This window comes from Panthera uncia, chromosome D2 (assembly GCF_023721935.1).
Source record: "Panthera uncia isolate 11264 chromosome D2, Puncia_PCG_1.0, whole genome shotgun sequence".
Classification (NCBI taxonomy): Eukaryota; Metazoa; Chordata; class Mammalia; order Carnivora; family Felidae; genus Panthera; species Panthera uncia.
Window position 1 is genome coordinate 44,794,357 of NC_064818.1, and position 25,415 is coordinate 44,819,771.

The 25,415-nt window shown below is 46.0% G+C and overlaps 1 protein-coding gene across 6 annotated transcripts in view; it reads left to right on the top strand.

The window, feature by feature from the left end:
• Positions 1-25,415, top strand: part of WDFY4 (WDFY family member 4) — a 298,336-nt gene that overhangs the window by 27,016 nt on the left and 245,905 nt on the right. For all 6 annotated transcript variants that reach the window (XM_049645347.1, XM_049645343.1, XM_049645342.1 and 3 more), the window contains 9 exons: positions 4,303-4,417; positions 4,837-4,943; positions 6,748-6,882; positions 9,528-9,717; positions 11,728-11,917; positions 13,446-13,603; positions 14,841-15,293; positions 17,598-17,702; positions 19,566-19,756. In XM_049645347.1, coding sequence (XP_049501304.1) covers positions 4,303-4,417; positions 4,837-4,943; positions 6,748-6,882; positions 9,528-9,717; positions 11,728-11,917; positions 13,446-13,603; positions 14,841-15,293; positions 17,598-17,702; positions 19,566-19,756 — 1,644 coding nt within the window. The remainder of the gene's footprint in view (positions 1-4,302; positions 4,418-4,836; positions 4,944-6,747; positions 6,883-9,527; positions 9,718-11,727; positions 11,918-13,445; positions 13,604-14,840; positions 15,294-17,597; positions 17,703-19,565; positions 19,757-25,415) is intronic.

Genomic DNA, 25,415 nt, shown 5'->3' on the forward strand with positions numbered 1-25,415 from the left:
GTGTCCAGAGGGGGCAGTGAAGGCGTGTACCCTTCTTTATCTATCCCTGACCTACCCGCCCTGAAGTAGGGTCTGCAACATGGTTTATTCCCATCTCAGAGAAAGAACATTCTTGTTGTGTTAGCGAAGTTTTGATACATCATTTTTTAGAAAGGAGAGGGTCAACCTTGTCACACTAGCAGGGGAGATTCACATAAAGTCTCTGACATGTGTTGAACTCACTTAAGGACCAAACCACCAAACTCTGTGGTAATGAGGACATAGTAACCTTGCAGCCATCCTTGAAAACCAGCCAGGTTCTGTCATTCCGAAGCTGGATTTTTCTCCCATCCCCTCAAGAGCTTTTATGATTCCTCATTTTTCTTTGGAGACCACAGCATCATTTTCCTTTCTCTTTCTTCTATGTGAGAGACAGCCACAAGGCATGATGGTGCAGCTTAGATAATGTGAGTAAATAAAAAATTTTAAAAATATTGAGCAATATTCTCTCAGCATGTAAGTCCCAGTTTGGGAAAAAATTAGGTCCTTTTGGAAACTGCCTTAACTCTTTGGGGTCTCCGCGGTACCATTCTGTAAATGATTGCCTCTGTGCATCAAACAGCACCCCAGTGGCCTGAAAGAGTTAACGTGGCCTCCAGAAGTGCCCTTTGTGGTCCCAGGAAGGAGTCTGAGCCTTGGGAGAATCTGGCTGAGCGTACAATTACTGTTCAGCTCACAGTGGCCCAATTTACTTTATTGTGGAGTGCCTGCAGGAATCCCACTGCTTGAGACGATCTAGATGCTTCTGAGTCAACTGCCTGCAAATTGGTCTTTGAGGGGTTTGCCAGTGCAGGGAAGGAGGCACAGGAATCTGTTAGGAAGACATCATAGCAGAGTTCTCAGTCCTGGGGAGGAAATAATCTTATAAGAAATTCTCAGCCAAAAGGACTGATTCTTTCTTTCCAGGGATTCAAGTTTCCAGGTGATAGCTGGTTTCCAGGTGGTAGCCATAAATTTCTTAGACATGGACATGCTACTTGTGTGTGAATGAGATAACTCAACTCTTCACTCTGCTGCTTACCTGATTCTCTGGGCTTACTCTCCTACCTCAGTCTTAGTTTCTATAAAGCGGGAATAATCATAACAGCACCAATCTCGAAGGGTTGTTGTAAGGATTAATGAAAACAAGGCGAGTAAGTGCTAGGCTCAGCACTTGGCACAAAACCAGCATGCCATACATTCGCCCCTCAATCTGCATATTGTGGATTTGATACTCATGTGCTCACTTATCAAATATTTGCTGAAGGTCTACTGTGTGCAGTAGTGTTTAACATTCACCTAGCATGTTTGTAGTTTGAGCAAAGTTCTGATGGACTTCTCTTTTAATTACAAAGGAAAGGGGCAACTCTGTCCATTTATATGGCAGAAACAAAAAAATTTCAGGTGCAAAAAGTTATCCATATATGGATATTTATATCCACATATAAATATCCATGTACTCATTACCCATAGAAGAGAAATAAAACATTTCAGATAATCTAAAGCCACCTATGCATGCATTCTAGAGCTCATTCCCCTTCTGCCCTTTCCTAGTGGAAACCCACATCCTGCTGAGTTATTCCCTGTGGGGGAATTTATATATATAATATCTTATATATATAATATATATTATATATAATATATATATTTATATAATTTATAATATATATATATTTATATATATTTATATATATAAATATATATATATATAAAATGTGTGTGTATATATACATATATACACACCTATATATATTATATATACATATATACATTATATATAATATATATACACACACCTATTGAGTATATTATATGGATACAGTATGTGTTACACATATCCAAGTATATATCCAATATATATCCAAATTACACAATGATATGAATACATTTTAATAGTCCTAAGTGATATTAGTGTGAAATTTATATGTAAACTCACAGGTTTTTCTAGACTCAGATTGTAATGTACTTTTGCAACTTGCTTTTTCCACTCAACATTGTATTTCTGGATCTATCCATATTGATACATGTAGCTCTGTTTCTTTTTCGGTTCTATGTAATACCCTTACATACATAGGCCACACATTATTCATTCATTGCCCTATTGATGAACATTGATTTTTTCTGGTGTTACACAATCACAAATAAAGTGCATAATATTTTGTGTTCATGTCTCCTTGTACACATGTGCCAACATTTCTATAAGGAATATACTTAGGAAGGAAATGCTGGGTCATAGCATGTGTCCACCTCTAACTTTATTGGATTGGGTTAAGTACTCGTCAAAGGGACTTTTTGCAAGTTGTGCTCCATCAGTAGAGCATGGGGTTTCCTGGTCGCTTAACTTTCCCCACAACTGTCATTGTCAGGCTTTACACGTTCACCAACCTGAAAAGTAGGACTATCTCACTGTAGTTTTAATTTGCATTTTCCTGGTTCTTAGTAATTCACTATTGATTGTATCTTTTATAAGTTCCTTGTTTCATCTGCCTGTTTAACAAATTAGGGTTTTTAAAATAAATTTGTAGGGATACTATTTTTTTGTCAGTTATATGCATTGCAAATATTTTTTCTCAATCTGTGTCTTGCTTCCTTTGTATGTAACATCTTTTAGTATAGAAAAAATTTCTAAAAGGTTTTTACTTTTTGATAAAAATAGAATCTACAGCAAGGAGGCACATTTCCCTCTGGGATTTTGATGCTTTCTTCACCTTTTCTAGAAGGAGGATCTCAGCTGAAAAAAAACTCAGTCACAGCTTTGGGCAGGGATATAATTTAATGTGGCTGGCCAGTGGGAGCAGTGGATGGGAGTCCAGCAAAAGTGTATTTTGTTGAGGCCACTAATTGCCAGGAACGCACCCAGCAGCCTCCGTTCCTGAAAAGGTGGGAAACCGGGAAGGGCGAAGTTGCCAGGAACTCAAGTCCTATGCCAAGAATAGTCACTCCGCTCTGACTGTTGGTCTGGAGAGAGCTCTCCTCATCCTGGGACTGGTAAACTACGCCTGTGACAACACAATAGAACAAAGGAGAAGATTCTAAGGAAAAGCAGATGGGGAGAGAATTCTGGGCATCCCAGGCAGAATTTTAAAATTAATGACTTCTATTAAATAGTATCCTAACCAATAAAAGAAAAAGTCCAAGGCAAAAGATGACCAGATAGGATGGTAATAGAGAAGGAGCATAGAAGAAAGAATTGTAAAGAATTAAAAAACAAAAAGAAAAAGATTAAAAATGGCAACAACCAGTTGGACTTGAAAGAACTTCCTAAGCCTGGGACTAAAGCCAGAAAACAAAGCAGTAGATTGAGAAATTTCATTTCATGTGAACTTCAACTTTCTGTAGAGCAAAACCAAATAATACCAAATTAAAAGACAAAATCATAAATTTGAAAAACTCATGAGACTATTATGGACCAAGGATTAACATTTTTTATATGTAAAGAGTTGTTTTTTAAATAAATAATTAATAGAATAATAGGCTAAGAGTAAAAGCAGGCAATTCAAGAAGCATTAAAAGTCTTCATTTACTTTAGTAGTCACAGGACTTCTACTGAGATGAGATATTTTTTTCTTCTGTAAATTTTCTCACTTAAAATGAAAAAGCATGACAGTGCCCAATGGGTGAAGAGAAACTAGTCCTCTCCCATGGAGCCTCTGGAGAGGATAATCAGGTAAAGTTTTTCTGGGGAATGAGTTGGTAATGTTCACCAAAACACTGAAAAAAAAATAAATAGAAAGCACACGCTTGCAACTTGTAATCCCACTCTTTAGAATTTGTTAAAGGAAGTAATTGCATGACTAAACCTAAGATATCTACACCAGGTCTGAGAAACATGAAACATGCAAGAGGAGAACCAGCGAGATGTAGCATTTGATGGGCTAAGGCACATGAGGGAGAGGGGGCCCAGGAAATTAACCTTAGAATTTCCCATGAGGGCAACTGGGTGCTTGGTAGAACTATTCACTGAGACAGGATGCAGCGGATTTGGGAGGAAGGCAATGGATTCAATTATGTGTATTTGACATTTCAAGAGCACAAATTCAGGGGCGGACACCCAGGGTCCAGTTGGATATGGGTCTGGAGCTCAATGGAAGTTGAAGAATTCATAGCAACTAGGTAGGGATAGAATGGAAGCTGTTAGGGTAGGTGATACAGTGACTTTTGGGCTACACCTGGGACAGTGAGTTGACTCATTGGTTTGGGCTGCAGGGAGAGAGGCAAGGTGATTCTCATGCCTTGCTTTGTAGCTTTGACATCTCTGATGGAATCTTTTTGATTGCACTTCAGGCCTGGGAAAACTCTGTGGGGATCATCTCCTTTCCTAGTCTCCAAAGCCTAGCAGAAGATATTTCTAACCAGCTTGCCCAAGAAATACAGAAGGCACTTGTGGGAAAGCCTGCAGGTAAGAGAACACTTTATGGAGACAAAACACCCCTGCATATTCCTTCCGGGACTTCTGCAAAGCCACTCTCTGCTTTTCTAGTGGAGTAGGAGTGGTGCCTTCCAGAGAACCCCACAGGCTCATTTCTGCCACTGAGGATGTTGGGAATGAAGGGAAAGGCCAGCAGAGGAGGGAAGGGGGACCAGCAGAGCCCTGCTGCTCTTGGAAGGGACACACACACACACACACACACACACACACACAGGACCAGGGTCTCTAGGACAGGGTGCTAGCAAAAAGGTGACACCCAAGTGTTCAGTCCCCTAAGGATGCTAAGGCACTTCTCACGGGGAAGGAGGCCAAGTGGAGGGAGAGCTGGGTGGGCAGGTCACCGCACTGCCCGCTGGTGACACGTTCTCCCCTTCATGTGCTGTTGCCAGAGCAAGCGAGGGAGGCAGCGGGGCAGTTGCTGCGGTGGAAAGGGGACGTGGATCAGGATGGCTACCTGCTCCTGAAGTCGGTGTATGTGCTCACGGGGACAAACTCGGTAAGTTCCAGGTCCCACGGAACCCAGCTTGGGAGCTCCTCATCCATGTCCCGCGGAAGTCCCAGCAAAGGTCAGGGATGCATCTCGAGTGTCTTTTCCCCCATGATACTGATTTGTCATTTCTCCTGCCACAATTCCCTTCTGATACAGGACATGGGAACATTAGCATCTGAAATCCACATTCGAATCCTGTTTTTTCCATTGACGGGCTGTGTGTAACTTTGGGAAAATTGTGTCATCTCTCGTGACTCTGTTGTGTGGCTAATTTTAGGACTGGGGATAATGCCTTCGTTTTCTGATTTAGGGTCAGGGCAGGGATTAACAATGGCCAATGTGTATGGACCGTTTTCCGTGTCGGGGCAAGGCTAGTGTGTCCTGCAGGTCAATAAATCCTCCCCCAAGCCCTCTGAGTCAGATTACGAAGCCACATTAGTTAGCACCCTCTGTGACTGATGTCTGACTCCAGAGGCCGTGTTCTGAGCCACTGCTCTTTACTGCCATCTGCTAAGCTCAGACGGAGGGAGTCCACCTTAAGCACCTGTCCCATGCCTTCCTGGAGATGATACCCACATGAGGCTGGCTTCTCTTTTTTCCCTTCCCACCGGTGCCCCATCCTGGTTGTGTACGTGTCCTCCACCGTGAAGCTGGGGGCCTGGTGCTTCCCTGCGAGTGGATTGCTGATGGCTGGCGTCCTCTTAGGCAGAAGCAGTCCCCGGCAGCTGTGGCTATCAGCAGAAATGGCCAGAGGTCCCGGGCAGGGCAGACCCAGAGACTCATTTGTCTGGTGAGAGTGCCCACCACGTGCCAGTGCTCAGCATCAGGAACAAGAGGGAGCCACATAGGGGCACGGCCACCCCGAGGCTAACAGTGAACACAGATATCAGCCGGGCATCTGAAACAGTGCACGGAGGTGTGAGAGGAGCTCAGTGTGCAGTTGTTACCTGCAGGGAGGATCATGTGACCTTTCCTCTGCCTGCACTGCCTGGACCTCCATCAGCACAGCAGCCTGAAGCCCGGAGAAGGAGCTTTTCTGCCCTCCGGGGAAGGACTGTTTACAGTCCGGTAGTAAAAATTAACCTAAAGGGCTTGTTTTCCACTGTGAGCAGCCAGCCCTAAAAGCAATAAGACAAATAGGCAATTGGCTTTCAGCGGAGCCAGTGCGGCATGGAGGACAGGGGAGCCACCCTGAGCAGGGTCACAGCAGAGCCAGGTATCAATTACAGGGGCCGACGTTACCCTGCACTGGAAGCTTTTAGGGGGGAGGGTAGGACCAACCGCCTGCGTTATATTCCTGGTTCCGGCCCAGACTGTGCATTCTTCCTCTCCCTTTTTCTCAGTTTGCCACCATATCTGTCACATTAGTCACTTGGGCGGGAAATTGGGTGGACAGTATGCTTCAGATTAATGCCGCACCTGCTCCCACGCACACAATTCCATACGTGCGCGGAGGTTGTAGCTAATCCGGAGGCAACTACCCAAATCAGTAGTGTGATCACTTAGGAAAGCCCTTGTTTTCTGCTCTGCACCTGTCCCTCCCTCCCTTCCTCCTCTCCTTCCTTCGTGTTGTTTGTCTTACAAAAGATGCCGTGTTTATCGAGCACCTAGTGTATACTTCGCGGAAACATAATCTTCACAGCCACTCTGGGTGGGTCCTGTGATTGTCCCCATTCTTACGTGAGAGTGCATTGCCCACAGAGAGGACATGATTTACCCGTCTTCCTGGCTAAAAGACCATGCCGCCCTGGGTTGGAAGAGTGCTCCCCTGGGTCTGTGGCCGTGGGTCACGTCTGCTCTTCTCTTGCAGGAGACGCTGGGCAGAGTCGCTGCATCCGGGCTTCCAGCCCTGCTCCTGAAGTGCCTTTACCTCTTCTTTGTCTTTCCTCTGGAAAAGGAGGAGGTTTTAGAGAATGATGTTCAAGTTCAGAGGATGTTTGTGCAGGTGAGTCAGAGGAAGGCTCCACACCCCTGGGCCGAGACCCCGCTCTGCTTCTTGGAGGTGTCTCTGTCCTTCTCGGCCCTAGTCCTGAAGCCCCTCTGTCCTCCTGGAGAGCCAGCTCATCTGTCGACCCCCACGCTCTCTGCAAATGCCAGGATCTTGTGCATTTGGAAAATGTCTGTTCTCTCCTTTCCATCTCATTTCATCCCTGTGTCGCTATTTCTGTCGTTCTCCCCCAGAAGAGTGTGCTGCTCCTCTTCCTCGTCCACTTGGCCCCAGCAGCTTCCTCCAGGCTGTGTTCCTGGGTCCTGCCCGCCCCTCCCCAGCATCTGGAACCTCCTGTCTCTGGCCCCTGCCTCCTCAGAGGGCAAGCACGCCAACCGCACTTGCATAACCGCAGCCAACACTTTCTAAGTCCTTCCCTGTACCCACCTGTGCCATAGCCTCACATCTGTCCCCTCCCTGATCCCTCTCTTCCTTCCCAAGATGTGTGTAGTATTACAATTCTGATTCCATGCAAACTAGCGCCTGGTGAGTAAACATGGCTCTGGGGTCAGAGAGGTAGTCGGTGGGTGGGGGGCGGGGCTGAGATTGGGACCCTGGGAATCTGGCTGCCAAGACCATTTTATGAGGCCACCTCCTTCCCCCTCCCAGAAGTGATCTCAGGCCACTAAGCATCAAATGCAATTTCCTGGTGTCCTTCCCCATCTTTTCTATCCTCTCTGACTACCAGCAGTAGCTTTTAACATAACTTCTTACTCCTTTCCTGCCCCTTACTGACCAGCTCTGCTTTCTCAGCTCCCAGGATACTGTATTCTCCAGAAAACTCCTCCTGCCTCTCTGGAGGAAGACACCTTGGGAGGAGGGTAAGAAGGGCCATAAGTCCTACTCATCTTTGTGTGGCCAGTGCCTCAGGGAGTGGCTCACAGAGCAGGTGATTTTGTGAATTTCCAAATGCATTTGTGCATTGTAAATGTGCATTCACATGAATATCCATTTTATTTTATTTTATTTTTTTTATTTTTATTTTTTTTTTTAATTTTTTTTTTTTTTAACCTTTGTTTATTTTTGAGACAGGGAGAGACAGAGCATGAATGGGGGAGGGTCAGAGAGAGGGAGATACAGAATCTGAAACAGGCTCCAGGCTCCGAGCTGTCAGCACAGAGCCCGATGCGGGGCTCGAACTCACGGACCACGAGATCATGACCTGAGCCGAAGTCGGACGCTTAACCGACTGAGCCACCCAGGCGCCCCATGAATATCCATTTTAGACTCATTCTCAAGCGAGAGTTCTCATTACCAGAGGTTATGTCACAAGCTTACTTATGGTGGGTTATCCCTTAAGCTGCATTTGCTGGAAACTCAGGCATCGTTTATCCGTATATAAACCATATTCTAAGTGGTGGCCAGGTTGTGGTACTGGGTGCTTTGACAAGTCTTTACCACGTGGCTTTCGGTGTCCCGCAGGGAACTGGCGCAGCCCTGCCTTCATGGTTCTGCCCCTGAAAGGGTAGAATGCGAGCCGCGGGGCATGTCTGTATTCCTTAGGGTTTTCCTTATTTCATTCTGCAAAATATATGAGCTCCTCCCACATACTCCTCTGTGCCAGACTGCTGGTTCCAGCAGCAAGCATAGTACCAGAGGTTACAGAAAATTGGGGAAGCCAAACAAGGGAGATAATCACGTAATTAGAGAGCTGTGTCCGTTTTTTTAAGTGCTCTGAAGGCAAAGTGAAAAGTGTGCTGGGAAATGAGGACAAAGGGACCTGATTTATAGGGGAGCATAAAAGAAGACCGTTCTGAGGAAATGGCATTGAAACAGGAGCTGAAAGTTGGAGTGCAGATGTGAAGGGGCGGGGGGAAAGGGGATAGGTGCAGAAATGGCCATCCAAGCCAAGGGTCACATGGCCATGGCTACTGTTGGGAAGGTCAGCAGGTGGGGTCTGGAGCCTGGCTCTATGACTGTTCAGCTTGGACTCTGTCCCTATGCTTAGAAGGGGCTAATGGATTCAGATGGAAGCAGCTTTCCATATATGTCAAACTTGAAGGAGATCCGGTTAGACCACCAAGAGCCAAAGGGAGGGCTGCACACAATCACGTCAGAGAGGAGGCAGGGCTAGTCTGTGCAGAACTCTGTGAGCCATGATTTACCCTAAGTGGCGGGAAGGTACTGGAAGTCCCTCTGGCAGCCATAGAAAGGCTGGATGGGTGGGCGCACAGGGTCCAGATAGGAAGTTAGAGGATCAGTCTCATAATCTTACGAGAAGTAGAGTTTGACTGCCAACCAGGGATCTGGGAACACATCTCTTTTTAAATAACACTGGGTTCTGTTAATCCTATCCTTTAACCTTTGATGGCATCTTTTCCCTGCGTGTCTATGTAGAAGGACACCTCTCTAAGTCAAACGCTTCTCTGTTTTTCTGATTACTTGCATAGGATTAGGAGTGCAGACTTTAGCCCAAGCTCTGTCACCCTTTTCTGGGGGCACCGCTGACCATGCTGTTCTGGGGCAGAAGGTGACCCATACGACCCATCCTTGGCACTGAGACATACCCTCAGAGCTCTGGAAAACAAGGGAAGAAATCTGTTACTTACAGGAAGGAGGCTTCCTAACTAGGCATCTGTTTTGTTTTGTTTTTTCTTCCCCAGATGTTGCTGAACATTTGCAGTGAGTCTCAGGGGCTGGAGAGACTTCTGTCAGGAAATGAGCTCCAATCTCTAGTGATTGCCACTACCTGTCTTTGGGAGCACAGCTGCTGCTTTTGGAAGGAGCCCACCTTCTGTGTGCTGAGGGCAATCTCCAAGGCCCAGCACCTTGGCATCATTGAATACCTGCAGGGTATGACCCCAGGAGACCAGGGGTGGGATACGGGCCAACTTTCTACAATGAGACCCTGGAACCAAAAAAGAGATGAACAAACAGGGTCTTCACGGAAGCCCACCTATGCCCAGTAGACGACTCTTTGCTTGGTTTCCTTCGTGAAAGTGCTTTTATTATTTATGTTGGAGGAGGGAAGGAAAGGGGAGCTCATTTACTCTCAAACAGACACACAGCAGATAATTTGTATATTATCTCCTCGGTCTCTTTGAGATGGACATTAATGCCATTTTGATGATGGGGAAAACGGAGACTGAGAGTAGTTCAAGAACTTGCCTAGGTCCCCAGCTCACAAACAGGAGGAGACAAACATCCTAAGCCTGGAGATGCCCGATCTCCTTTCGGCTCTGCTCTGGGCAGCATATGCAGGGGTTAAGGCCATAGATACCAGAGCCAGAAGCTGGGGTGTGGACTCCAGCTCTGTCCATCTGTTCTCATGGTGGAGTGACCTCGGGCACGTACGTGCCTGTGTGCCTCAGTTCTTTTATCTGTAAAATGGGAATAGCAACCCCTTGCCCTGTGACCTGCCTTCTTTCTGGGGTGTCCCATAACAGACGGCATCACCTGGTGACAGCTGAGCAGGTTCAGCAAGCCCACCGCCCTCTTGTAACTGAGCCCAGGACCAAAAGTCAGCCCCAGTTTAGGGATTCGGGGCTCCCAGTGAGGCCAGGGCCTAGTGGCAATGACCCTGAGCTGAGCTGGTCCTGAGAGGCTCAGCAGCCCGGGTACCCCCCATAGGCTTGAGCCAGAGACCCCTGAGGAAAAGCTGTGTGTCTTGATGACAGGGCTCTCTCACTGTGTCATTATTGTTAGCTGTCCAAGACAATAACTAGAAAAGAAAATTCCCACCTCAGTGGGGAGCCTGCTGCCTGGAGCACTGTGCCCAGGACCCCCTTAGGGGACTGGGTGGTTTCCATGGGCGTACAGGCTGAGGAGAAGGTCTGGAATAAGGGCTGGCCTGGCAGTTAGCTGCCAAGCCCATGGCTCTTAGGGCTGCCTTGCCCGGCATGAGGACTCTGGGGCGTGTCTGAAGCCTTGCAGCTGAGGGACAGAGCATGTGCTGTCTCAAGTTCTCATAGACACTTTTCCTGATCCACCGGCATGGCTTTCCTGGTACTCAGAAGAGGCTTCTTCCGGTGAAAGAGTCCTAAAAACAGTGATCCATCAAAATGCAAATCCAATGACATCTCTCTTCCGACTCAGATCTTCCCTTGACTTCTCACAGCTCTGGGAAACCAGCAAGTTCCAAGGCCAGGGCCACAAATGAGCTGGCCCTGTCTTCCTCCTCCTCCCCGGTGGCCTGCACTTCTGGGTGCCAACCCCCTGGACATATTAGTAGCTGAAACCCACTGTCTTTTTGCCCCTCACCTTCTTACATATTCATAGATCCTTCCCTGAACTTTTTTTCAAGCTAATTTCTGCCCGTCTCCAGTGTTGCTTCCTTAAGAAGGTCTTTCTCAACGCCCAGGTCTTTCACCTTGTGTCCTATTACCTAATGGACCCAGTCCCTCCTGCATGCTGGGAATTAGGAGCAGAGTTAGGAGGCTTCCTTCCTCTTCCTGTTTTGTCTCCTCTCCATCTGGGTCTGCACAGTGTGGCTCTGCACAGACTTCACTGAAGAGCCAGATTTCTAGTCTAGAGGGGTAATTTGGATGAGAAGACTGAAGCCCCAAAAAGATGTGATTAAATGACAGTACCTTGAGGGCCTTCCTCCAAAGGGACACACAAGAATAAATGTCACAGTGTGACTGCAAGTGTCACACTGCACAGTCTGACAGTGTGGCTCACTGTCACAGTGTGGTGACACTTCCCACGGGGAAGACTTCTTGATTCAAGACCCAGCAGGAAAGGGCTTTGAATTAATTCTCATTTACATCTTGATATAGATAGTTTAACGGAGTGTGGGGAGAGAATGACCGTGGCAGAAAAGCTATTGCCTCCAAACTTAACAGGGTTGTTTTCCTCTGGCAGCCATGGATTGCATCAAACTCTCCCTTCAGAATCTCTCCAAGCTTGCAGACATGCTCCCTGCTCCCAAGGTGAGCGAGTCAGTGAGCCTCATCTTGGGCTTTGTGAAGGACTCCTATCCCGTCTCTTCGGCTCTGTTCCTAGAGTTTGAGAATGGGGAGGGCTACCCTCTTCTCCTCAAAGTGCTACTTCGGTAAGTGGTTGTACCTCGTGGGGAAGAAACTGCCAACGTCTAGGTCCTCAGTATCATTTGGGTTGCTTTGGAGGAAGCAAATTTGAAGCTTCTTCTGAAACACAGATTTCCATAGAGCATGACCAGAGAGACTTTTATTGCAAAAATAATTCAAGGTGCATCAGGATTTGAGAGCTACTGCCTTTGAGAACTGATGGGGATTGCAATAACAATTTTACCAAATTCATTGGATGGTATTATCACATGCACACCTGCTGGCTTGAACTGCTGAGGAGGCAGCAACCCTCAGAAGCAGCCGCCAACCAAGGACTGGCCGGAGATAATGGATAAATACCCAGTAAAGTTGTCCCTTGGGTGGGATATCTCTACCCTGCCTCCCAGAGCCCCCCAAAGGATTAAACTCCAGTTGTCCAAGAAGGTGCTTGCTCTATAATGCTCCTGCACTGGCTTCCTTCCTCTCCCTCTCTCAGGCCCTCTGCCCCGGTAGTATTTTTTGCTTCAATTCCCAAATAAACTACCTTTTCTCTCTCAAATACTTGACCATTGGAAACCCAAATGGAGACACCATTGATCTGGGTCAGGACTAATTTCCTCCGCTCTGCCTTGCCACATTATATTCAGGTTGGGTCTAAGGAGTGGATGAGCCAAGAGATGGAAATCAAAGAAATTCCTTGATTGTTGCAACTTCTTCATTGCTCTTGGGGAAGCTGGTTAAGGGCAGGGCTACATGTATTCCCTTGTGCTTTGCTCTATGAATATGAGAAGCCCTTCTCGTGCATGGGATGTGGCTTACCACTGTGCTTCACAGACTTCACTGAAGAGCCAGATTTCTAGTCTAGAGGGGTAATTTGGATGAGAAGACTGAAGCCCCAAAAAGATGTGATTAAATGACAGTACCTTGAGGGCCTTCCTCCAAAGGGACACTAAGAATAAATGTTCCTATGGGGTTGCCACTCTTTACATTAGTCTGGACCATGACCAACTGGCTACTGCTCCCATGGAGGTCCATGTCATAGCAGTTCTTGAACATTTCTTTGGTTAAATGGGTGGTTGGTTTTCTCCAGACTTCTTGTAGAAGCCAGGAGGGGGGAAATGAGCCTACTCCAAGGAGTATCAGGAAGGACCCAGCTCAGCTCATTGTTTTTTTTTTTTTTCCTGCCTTACCTGAAATCATACTGCAAGCACGTTTGCTCTTAACATGACAGAGCTCGAGTAAGACTTGAGAGACAGAGAAACCCTTCTCCACAAGAAGAGAAAGCTGGCTCATCTACACTTAAGTAGCTAAAAATGCAACAATACTCAACCTTGACATAAGCATAAGGAAGTCTAATAAAGTTGGGTTACTTCCGAAGACATTTGCTTGCCCACTTGAAATATTAGATCTCCCATTTTGAGGGCGTCCCTGCTCTTCTTGTGCACGTGTCTTTTGGGGGTGGGTTTAGCCCTGCATCCTTGAGAGGAGCACCATGAGCAAACATGGCTGCCCTGTCCACAAAGTCCAGGGAGCTGGCCTCGTCTGTCCCTGCAGGTACGATGCACTGGCACAGAGCGAAGTGGATCCCCACTTGGAGGAGCTCCTCGAGCTGCTGGTGTGGCTGACGACCTGCGGGAGGTCAGAGCTGAAGGTGTTTGATAGCATCACCTACCCTCAGCTGGAAGGCTTCAAGTTCCATCATGAGGCTTCTGGTGGGTCATTTTGTGTTTCTGGGGGCCTGGCAGAGGCTGGCACTGTGCCCTGACAAATGCTACCCAGGTCTTTCCCTGACTCTTTGTGAAGAAACCAACACTTGGCACCTGTCAGTGCTTCTGTCACTCCTTTGCCGAGATTACCTATGGATTTAAAATCTCTCCTTTGTAGACATTTTTTAGGTGTCTTGGTGGGATTTAGAGGAAATTTTTGCTTAAGAAAGGCAAAGACCCTCTTGAGTAATGGTGGGAGTAATGGTCTCCACCCCCGCCTCTGCCATGACTTATTCTGCAACATGGGCTTGTATACAAGGGCTGATGGCCCTGAAACAGCCACCCAGGCTCAGGGTCAGGCTTCCTCAGTTCTTTGAGACTGATTGATTGATTGATGAACTCTGTGCAGCAGCCATTCTGCCCCACGTGAGGCACCCGTGTGACCAGGCAGGTATCTGCTCCCTAAAATTTCTCTGTAGAGACTGTCACACATACGCTGAACCAGAATCTCCTCCATAACTGGCTGGTCAATGCATCAGGCACAGTGGTGACACCAGGCAGGTGGGTCGGGTCTGTCTGGGTTAGTCAGGAAACCGTGCACAGAAGGCCCCATTTAAGGCTAAGAGTGAGTGACACTGGGCTCGAACTCACGAGTCTTGAGATCATGACCTGTGTCAAAGTCAGATGCTTAAGTCAGACTCAGACTGAGCCACCCAGGCACCCCAACATCATTTGTTTTTAACTGATTAAAACCAACCCTCCAGCCCACCCCTGCCCAATAACGCTAGACGTATCGCATAATTTTTAATGGTCTAGTAACCATATTTTAAAAAAAATATGAAGAAATAGTTTCCTTTTCATAATGTAGTTTATTTAACCTAATATATCCAAAATATTGCCATTTCAATATGGGTCAATGTAAATAGGTATTAATGGCATTTATTTTGGCCTTCTTTTCCTTGTGCTGTATCTTGGAAATCCAGTGTGTATTTTTACACGCATGGACCATCTCAGTTGAGTGGGCACATTTCCATTGCTTGGTGAGCCACTGCATCTTGGACAATGCAGTTCCAGCCTTGCTCACACTCTGGGCAGCTGGCTTTCCTGGACTTCTGATAGACATTTACCCACAGGAGCTAGAAAATAGAAACCGAATGGTATTTCCCAGTGCTAATGCCACCACATATTTCTAGGCACAGGCAGGAGAAATGACCTGCAGGGTTAACCCTCCTTTTGTCCCCAGGGGTGACCGTTAAGAATCTTCAGGCCTTCCAAGTCCTACAGAATGTTTTCCAAAAAGCCAGCAACCCTGTCCTCTGCACCAAGGTCCTGTCAGCCATCAGGGCCATGTGGGTCTGGAACGCCCGCAACTTCTTCCTGCTGGAGTGGACCCTGCAGCCCATCTCGCAGTTCGTGGAGATTGTGCCCCTGAAGCCGGCCCCGGTGCAAAAGCAATTCTTCCAGCTGCTGGAGGCCCTGGTGTTCGAGCTGCATTATGTGCCCCATGAAATCCTGCGGAAGGTGCAGTGCTTGATCAAGGAGAGCCCCGAGTCACCCTGCGCCCTCGTGGCCCTGCAGAGTGTCCTCAGGATAGCCGGCAGGGACTTGCTTTTCACCGACATCTTCCGGGACTCGGGTCTCCTGGGTCTGCTGCTGGCCCAGCTGCGGAAGCGGGCCAAGATCCTGAGGAAGTCAGGTGACTCCCAAGAGCGTCGGGAGGGTTGGAGGGAACAGGCTGGGCGGGCGGGTGCCACTCCACCCCTCATCAACATAACAGAAAAAAGTGAGCATCCCCAGGTCACCTGGCAACATGAGGGTTGGAGAAGGTCCCTTGGGGCATGTGGCTTCGAAGGGCAGGCGGCCTCTCTGTTTGCTATAACTGGACTGATCTTTCCCATGAAGAGGCCAGAGGGATAGGCGGAACTTTAAACACTCATGGGGCTGAGTCAGGTCTGATGAATTCTCAGCTGGCAGAGATATCTCCTGCACCGTCTGCTATGTAGATGTATGTAGATAGGGAGACACCAGGAAGCCAAGGGAATTCGGGGAGGCCTGGGGCCCCGGCAGCAGAGGGTGAGGGAACTGTGTACGTGTGGGCTCATCTGGTACAGGGCTTCCTTTCAGTGCTGTCAGGCCCCATGGTCTCCTGCTTAGAGCAGTGAACAGTGCTGTCCAGCTTCCCTCTCCAAGTCTCGTCCGGCTTTTGCGTGCCCTGCTGGGCTGTGCACCTGTGGCTCTTTGGCAACATCCCTTCACCCCTACCTTGGGCTCTCAACCTCAGCAGCCTCTGCTACCCCTATGGGTCTTCCGGGTGCCTTCTATCCAGGCGGGAGTGCTGGCCCAGGCTCTCTCACTGCCTAGCCACCCCCCATGCACACGCCCTGCTGGGGCCGGTCTGTGTGGTTTCTCCATAACCCCCACCTCCATCAACCTGCAGATAGGAGCCAGGGCATGGAAACTCCTTTCCCAGTTCTTCCTGGCTTTCCCTCACTCTGTTTGCACCTGCACCTCTGGGATTTCAGTTTGGAGGAGGGATTAGGACACTGAATCCAGCCACTTACTTCTCCCTACATTATGGCCTTTTCTCCTACTGCACTGGCTGGGAGGGGCTGAGGGCCTTCTAGCCATCGGCTGCTTTTGGAACTGGGCTTCAGACTCAAGCTAAAGTCATCAGTCTGTCTGCTCCCCGGGCCTGTGTGATGGGAAGAAGCTGAGTGAGAGAGTGTGGGTGCTGGGACCAGACAGCCCTGGAGGGGGTGTTACTTATGAGCTTAGTGATCCTGAACAAGTTACTTCACCTCTCTGAGCCTGTTTCTTCCTCTGTTAAATGGGTGCAAAAATATCTACGTCCTAGGGATCTAGTAAGAATTAAGTGAAGAAATACTGAAAAGGTCTCACTGCTGTGTCTGGAGAAGAAATGCTCAAGTGCTCAAAAATGTTCATTAGTCTTAACCCTGTAGCTTCTCTGTTACTGCATCGAGGACTGAGATGGACAGGCACCTTGGGGAGGCCAGGAAGGACTCACATCTCCCTGGGAGTATTTGCAAATAGGGTCAAGATTGAAGATGAGGAGCTTCTGTCTTTACACATCTGGGCCTCTGGGCCAGGCCTTGGAGAATATCTTGCTATGCGCTTTTTTCCCACTGCCCTTTGCACGGTCTTTTTGTTTAATGTTTCCGTGTTACCTTCCTGTATATTGCTTCTCAGCTGCCTGATACTGAATTTGCTTTTCAATCCAATCCCCAGACCTATCACCATTCCCAGAAGAACTTTTTTGTGAGCTGATGTATCTGGTCTTACTTTATGCTTTCTGTTATTAAATGTTTCTTACTCTTCTTAGATACCTTGCATCCTGGTTAATAAACTACCTTCATTCATTCATTCAGTCATTCATTCATTTCCAAAGTTGGATGGAGCTTCCCGCTCGTGTCAGGCACTTTTCTGGCACCGGGGATTCATTAGCAAACACATAGGCCTGGTTTGCCATCGTGAATCTAATGGAAACACTTACCCACTCCAGAATCTCTCAACCATGTCTACCCTCAGGTGTGAGCTGGCAGGTCCTTCCTCCCAGGCATGAATGGCAAAGTATAAAACTGTCCCAAAAGAAAGTCAAAGAGGCGGGGCTTCAGACATTATGTAGGGTGGTGGTTCTCAAGGGTGGTCCTCAGAGCAGTTCCATCAGCATCACCTGGGAACTTAAGAAAAATGAAGTTATAGGACCCCACCTAAGACCTCCTATGCTAGAAACTCTAGGGAAGAATTCCAGCTTCTGGATTTCAACAAGCCCTCCAGGGGATTTTAAAGTGCTCAAGTTGGAGATCCATGGTATAAGGAAGGGGTTATAGGGTTAGATCTTATGAATCAGGATGCACACTCATTTATAATAGAAGCATTATGTTCTCATTTCCTTACGAGTACGGAAAACTCACGAAACCAGAGATTTGAGATCATACCATGTATACTGAAGATTTTACTTATTGGTTCTTAAATATGCCAGGAAACAAAGAGCCCACACTTGGTGTTCAGGATCCAGAGAGAGAACTGACCTGTGTGATGCTGAGAACTGTAGTCACACTTCTGAGAGGCTCAGTTCGGAATGCAGGTAAGGATGGAACCAACCTTGTCTTGTCACTGCCTGGTAAACATTAGCTGTCTCCAGTGATTTATGTCAGTGCTCAAAGGTTATACCCAAGGAATAACCAGCACTAAGGTTGTGGCTAATGTCCATTTGCTGGTTGATGTCCGGTGATCGTCAGTAAATCTGTAGACATCTTGGTTGACGGCTTTTACTTTTAAGGCTGCTAATTAAGGTGGGGATAGAGATATCCTAAAGAGATAGCCTAAATTTATGAGACCGCAGAATGCTCCTCCTCTTTCAAGTAAAACCTATTCCTATCCTGCTGCACCAACTAACGTGCTTTAAAAAAAAAAATCCAAATTGTAAAGCTATGAGTAAAGAAAACGAATCATTTTTAAGAGACTTAATTTGATAAGCTTCCAGCCCATGATGGACTCAGTAGCTCCATCCATCTAAAACATTTTTGGCTTCCTAAGATCATGCGGCTTCCAAGTTTTTGTTTTTGTTTTTGTTTTGTTTAGTTTTTATTTTTATTTATTTATTTATTTTTAAAAATATTTTTAACGTTTATTTATTTTTCAGACAGAGAGAGACAGAGCATGAACGGGGGAGGGTGAGAAAGAGGGAGACACAAAATCTGAAACAGGCTCCAGGCTCTGAGCTGTCAGCACAGAGCCCGACGCGGGGCTCGAACTCACGGACCGCGAGATCGTGACCTGAGCCGAAGTCGGCCGCTCAACCGACTGAGCCACCCAGGCGCCCCTGTTTTGTTTAGTTTTAATGGGTGCAGTAACTATACACACATAAATATTATGTTACGAAGTAGGTGTATTAACAAAGTGACATCAGTGAGTTTGGTGATTTGGGGTGTCTTTATCTGAGGCCCTCATAGATCAACTGTACCAAATGTGAATGATTAATTCATATGCAGAGGGTCTTTAATGTTAGACTATAAAAGGTTCCCTGGAGGTGCTCATTAAAATGCATATTCCTAGGGCTACTTGAATGGCTCAGTCAGTTGAACATGTGACTCTTGATTTCAGCTCAGGTTACGATCCCAAGGTTGTGGGATTGAGCCCCGCATGGGGCTCTGTGCTGAGCGTGGAGCCTGCTTAAGATTCTCTCTCTCCCCCTCTTCCCTTGTCTCAAACTTGCGTGTTCTCTGTCTCTCTCTTTCTGTCTCTGTCTCTCAAATTAAAAAAAGAAAAAACATATTCCTAGGCTGATTCCCAGAGTGTTAAATTAGTAGCTGGTCAAGGTAGAGCACAGGAATCTGTTTTTAAACAGCCTTCCAAGGTGATTTCCATGTAGGGGTACCTGACCCATACTTGGAGAAATCCTGTGTCACAGAGTTGACCTGCTCAAATCTACATCATGCCACTTGAACGATCCAGTTACTTCCTAGTTCTTATTCCACATGTGATTCAGTTATGGTTTGCAGTAAGAATTTTGGCAGAGAAGAGAGAGAATTGCCATTGGCCCTGGACTTAGGGTATTAAGTGGCAGTAACAGACAGAAGTGTTGTCTAGTTAAAGTTTGTATTAGGTTTTTTAAAAAGACTAGTGCAGTGAAAGTTTTTTTGAAAAAAAATTTCAAAAACAAAAATTTCATAGAATAAAAAGGCAAGGTTTCTTTTTTTGATTTATCTGTTTAGTTTTGGTTTTTTTTTTTCTTATTCTCAGCTCCACTATTTCTCTTTTCTTCTAGTTTTAACAGTGGGTATGGGTTTTGAAAAAAAAAAAAAGAGTTTCTAATGGAACAACGTGGAGACATGTATAAAGGGAGCAAAACAAACTCGGATGTTGCAGGAGAAAGCTTTGCTTGTCGTTAAAACTAAGGTACCAAGGCTCCCTTGCTCTAGCCCCATACTGTCTGTCTGGTCCACAGTTGTACTGAAAGACCACGGCATGGTGCCCTTCATCAAGATCTTCCTGGACGTTGAGTGGTACCGAGAGGCCTCACTCAGCATCTTGGAGCAGCTCTCCGTCATCAACGCTGAGGAGTATATGAGCATCATTGTGGGCGCTTTGTGCTCATCGACTCAAGGGGAGCTGGAGCTGAAACTGGATCTTCTGCAGGTGATGTCAAGTCTTCCTTTGTGCTGGGCTTTCCCACAGACATGCAGCTGGTGATCGACATGTGCACATGCGTTTCGCTCATTCAGTCGGTCACAGTATCATACGGGTAGGGTAGTACTAGCTGCTATAACAAAGAAATCCCACATCCTCAGTAGCCTCATACATGGGGAGTTTCTTTCCTATGAATAGTCCACTCTCTGATGGGAGGGGATAACCATTCAGGGACAGCTATCACCTGGGCATCAAATCCAGCCAGCAGACAAAGAATTGCACAAGTGTTCTGCTGGCCTGGAACCAGCACACGTTAACTTCTGTCCGACTTCCTTTGGGTACAACTCATTTGGATGCAAGGGGTGCCGGGAAATGTAGTCTTCCCAGCAATGCTGTAAACTGTGGAAGTGTAGTCTGAATCAGACTACAGGGAGCAAGAAGGTGCCTTGTTTACTTGACCAGCATTTAGTGTCTACCCTCTACCAACCCGGGACACACAGTTGAATGAGATATAGCCTTTGCCATCTGGGAGCTCATAGACTAGGGCTCATGATAAGTGAGCGGTCATGGCAGTGCAGTGTGGTAATGACCTGGAAAGTACTGAGTGCAGGCTGCCATGGGGGCAGAGGAGTAGGAGAGCTCAATCCTGCCTTGCATGTTGAGGAAGGCTTGCAAAAGAGGATGTTTGAGCTGGGAAGAGGAAAGAAGAGGCAGGGAGAGGCATGGGCCCAGAGGACACAAAGGGGAGGAGTGAAACTAGGGTGTCACTTGTGGGTAACAAAGATGAGCATAGGTTTTGGTTTTTGTAGTACTGTTAATAATAATCAAATTATCTTAAAACAATTAGAATGATAACGAATGTCATCACCACCAGATATAAATGGAAATATCCCCCAGGAGGCTGACTTGGGGACCTCTCACATATGTATGCAACACAACCCCATGCCAAACACACATGTCAGTAACATACATACCTTGATCACTGGTGAATTAAAAAAAAATATGGAGTTGGTCTGACTTCCAGAATTAAACCATCAGGCTTACTCAGCCATGAGTCTTTCTGCACAAAACTGTTTTAACACTTAGAGAACAGTGCTCAGTTTCTTCTACCAACTTATCTCTCTGCAGAGCCAGTCATGTCATGTGACCGTCAGACACATGTGTTCCCACCATCAGTCACGTGGCCAGAGCCTGCAGGGTTTGGCATGGCCAAAGCATCATGAGAAGCCCATCCAAAAGTGACATTATGGCCATAATTATCATGCATTTCACAGATGACAAGAACCGAAACAATGATTTAGTTATAAAGCCAAAGAAATCCGTTTTATATCAAAAAGTTAACTGTCTTTTGAAAGATCCTAGAGTCTCATGATTATGTGAGGTAAAGGAAGTGAGGGGAACATGTGAAGGAGCTTAAGGGAAAGACATAGCAAGAATTAATGGCAATTTACAGCTAGGAAGGACTTTAGCTTCATGCGGTCCAATCTTTTTTTTTTTATTTTTTTAATGTTTATTTATTTTTGAGAGAGAGAGAGAGAGAGACAGAATGCAAGTGGGGGAGAGGCAGAGAGAGAGGGAGACACAAAATTCGAAGCAGACTCCAGGCTCTGAGCTGTCAGCACAGAGCCCGACGCCGGGCTCAAACCCACCAACTGCAAGATCATGACCTGAGCTGAAGTTGGATGCTTAACCGACTGAGCCACCCAGGCACCCCCATGTGGTCCAGTCTTAACATTCCAGCAGGAACATGTCCAGGAAGCGTCTAATATAAATTGTGAGTTGAGATTGAATCTTAGACAAGTGACTTAAAATCTAAGGATCCTTCCTCTTTTCTTTGTGCTGCTTATTACATTTTTTTCCTCACATGTCTGTCTTCGTCCGGATTCACATGAGCCTTATTCTGATAAGCAACACAGAAACCATGACCCCAGGAGTCAGGACTTTGGTTTCCTAGGGGATGAAAATTGGAATCCCCATCTGTTTCTGAGATTTTCACACTGAGAGTCAGACAGACCCACAGAGAGGAAAGTTTTGGATTTACTTTTTGCTTGGACAGAACAAGGGTTTCTGTGTCCGTTATAGAGAAGTGTACAGTGCTTTGCTCGTGGAAAGTTCATCTTATTTACTCTGCAGCCCAGAGGCACCTTAGTGGAGCGTCAGCCCTTGGGTAATAGGACTGAATTTCTAGAATTAGCGATGTGAAGCCTTTATGGTGTTTTACAGGTTCAATATCACTTCAGAATCACACTATCAAGGGATTAACACTGTATAAGCTTATTTAACAAAGTCATACCCTGTGTTCAATGTGCTGTCTTCTCCCGGGTGCCATGTCACTGCTGGGAAGTTGGGGGGTGATGCGTGGAGCTAGTAATGCTCTCACGGGACCTGGGCTATTGACACTTTGTTGCTCCAATGCATAGCGGGGGGACATGAGGTTGTTCCCGACTTGCCCACCACCGAGTCACGTGAGCGGCTAGCCAGTGTTTGATGTTTTCTGGAGTCCAATCTAGAATCCGCATCTTGGGAATCTGTTGGAACTTTAGAAACAAAGATGTAAAATTAGCTCTCTCTGGCCAGATCTCCCTCTTTCTAAGTTGAGTGTGGACTTTGCCCAAAGCACTGTGCCCGCAAAGCGAGTCAGCATGGGATGAGGGGGAGGTGATGAGTGAGGTGACCTCAAAGGCAGTACCCTCTGCCCCCACCAAAGCTTTGCCATCTTTGACATGCATTCACATCAAGGTGTGACCCTCACTTCCCTTCCCTGAGGCCGTCAGCCAGCTGCTTTGGAGAAGAAAATTCAGCCAGAAACACCCAACTTAGGGCAGCGGTTTCCAAAATCCAGTGGCACTTCCATACCAATACGCAATCACTTGGGACTTCACCACCTAATTCTGGCAAATGATAATTGAGTTAAAGAATAATGTAGGCAAATGAATTTCCTCTCCACTGCCAGTGGGACCATGATTGGGTTATGCACAAATTCAGATTGATTTGCTAATATACATTTAGCTGTTCAACTCTGTGCTTAATCACATTACCTCACCAGTCTTCCAGCGTGACACATGGAAAATTATGAGGAATAACAAATAATGGAATGTGAAATAAATCCTGTTAGTCCTAACCTAGTTAGCGCTTTGCAGCAGACATCCATTTTATAGATTCAAGCCGGAGGAATACGAACTCAGAGACGATGACATGGTAACTGAGTTAAGGAGGAGAAAATGTGCTTAACGCTGACCTTTCTTGAAATGTGTCAACCCCAGCCTGATTACTTTGACTTCAGCTGATTAAATTTACTCCCTTCCGCAGACTCGCAAGCCTAGGTGATGCATTATCATGCAAAGTTGAATGACAGTAATGGAGACCCTCGTTCTAGGCCCCCAGTTCCTGACAAATCGTTTCCCGAAGTAACGCAGTATTTATTTTCCTTTATGATAGAAATGTTTCTCTTTAGTTGCTATGAAATTAAGCCTTTGTAATTGGATTTTGGACTCTTTACTTTATGACTCTGCAAATATGAAATTAACCCCATCCCAAGAAATAATAGAGCAGTCTAAGTTCTAATGAGATTACCCCCATTTTAGATAATGATTCCGAATTTAATAAATCAAACAAAGCAACAATTAAGGACAGCCATTTCTTTCTCCTCCCCCCTCCCAACAGGAGGAGAAAGGAGCCATGTAGGAATTACAGGGGACAGACCCTCTGCGAGATACAGATCATAAGAAGGACCGTCATTGGGTTGCTCTGTTTTAACGATATCCACTCTCGATACTCTGAACGATGGAGTCCTTTTGAGCAATGCCTGTTGTCAAATTGGATGATTGGAACGCAGTTTCTTTAATAAGAGGGGAGTTCAGTGGTCATCCAGTGCTCAGACAATTGCCTGTAATTTGATTCGTTTGTTTTTTGATCATTCTCCATTTTTCATATTTGTTTTGTCATGTGCCCCTGTGATAAACAGCAGAGCTTCATCCAATCCATTTACCTTAAACAACCTCTTGGTGGTTTCAGGAGCCACTGAAAGCACTCACATGAATTTAGATCGCTTACCATCCTAGAGCTTAAGATTTCCCACAGTCTTGGTGGTTTATTTATTTTTCACGGCATGAGTCACATGACCAGGCATAAGGTCAGACGCAGACAAAGCAATGCACGCCGTACAAGACCCCAGTGTTCATCCTTTCGTGTGGGTTATCAGTCAGTGGGAAGAGGCCGGTAGCAACACACACACTTCAAGGTTAGAGTATGTTTCCAACTTGGCGGAAGAAATACTATTCTGTTGGGAGTGAGTTGCTCACGCAAGGCCGGCACAGATGTAGTAGGTCTATGTGTGGCCTGTCTTGGCCTCAGAGTCCAATGGGTGGGCTGTGGGGGCAGGCAGCTGTGCTGATGCTGTCTATACAGAGAAAGGCCTTGCCCTTCTAGAAGTCTTACTGTTGCTACACCGTAAGCTTCACACTCACTGAATACCACCCTTCTAGAGAACCTGCTTTAACAGTCTACATGCTTCTTTGAAGGACCTGCCTACAAAGTCAACTTTTCCTGGGGTTTCAGCCAAATTCAGAAGTAGTTTGGCCATATCTTCACCCAAGAGAAGAGAGAAAGCCATCGTCACCGCCTCATCCTTAATATTTCATTTTTGCCTCCATCTTTCTGGCAGTTTGGAAAGCCTATTTCCCTGACGTCTCTCCCATGATTCTGATTTGACCCCCTGTTAGTGGGTGGCCCTGGTGCTGAATTTCTTTCAAAAAACAAAATGACAATTCAGGGGAATGACAGCTTATTCCCCTGAGCTGTGGTGGGTAATCATTGAGCTAAGCGCTATAAGTTGTAGATTTTCTTTTCCTATAACCAGGAAAAGATCAATTGACCCATATTGGTAGGGATGCATTTTTCTATTTTCTATAATTTTTTGTCCATTTTGATTGTAAGCATGGACTCTGGCCTTTCATGGATTCTCCTACTTACTACAAACTTTATTTTTATTTATATATTTTTTTACTATCTTGCAATGTCATAGATGGGACAGTGGAGGACTTTAAGCATCTCCTTTGTCTTCCTCTTTGAAAGAGTCCTTGGCCATGTGCATTCAGGTAGTTCTGGCTCATTTTGCGTTCTCCTGCTCCCAAAATGGGGTTGACTGCCCACTGAGCATCTCAGGCTGCTCTCCATATATATAATATAGTAATATAGTATATGGTAATATAGTAATATATACTACATAATATAGTATATATGAAACAATATAACATGTATCTTCTTCAAGAAGAATGGGCTTTTTGAGAAGCTGGCCGAGGACCTCTGTTTGCTGGGATGTTTTGGGGCGCAGTATATATAGTATATATAGTAATATATACTATATAATATAGTAATATAGTAATATAACAATATTAGAGAAGAAAATTTGGGTGTTAGGGATACATGTTATATTGTTTCACATCAATGGTGTTGGATTAAGATTACCAGCATTTTAAAGATAGAGCTGGAAAATTAACTTTCTTCCCCCAAAGTGCATGAAATTCATATTTAATGGTTACTTAAAACTTTACCAAGTTTTTGTTTGACTTTCTCTCCATGAGAGTTTGAAGATTTAGTCCCTTCCCTCCTTTTATTTTCCTGACCTACCAGTTTTCTCTTTGTTCATTAACTTTCACATATCATGCTC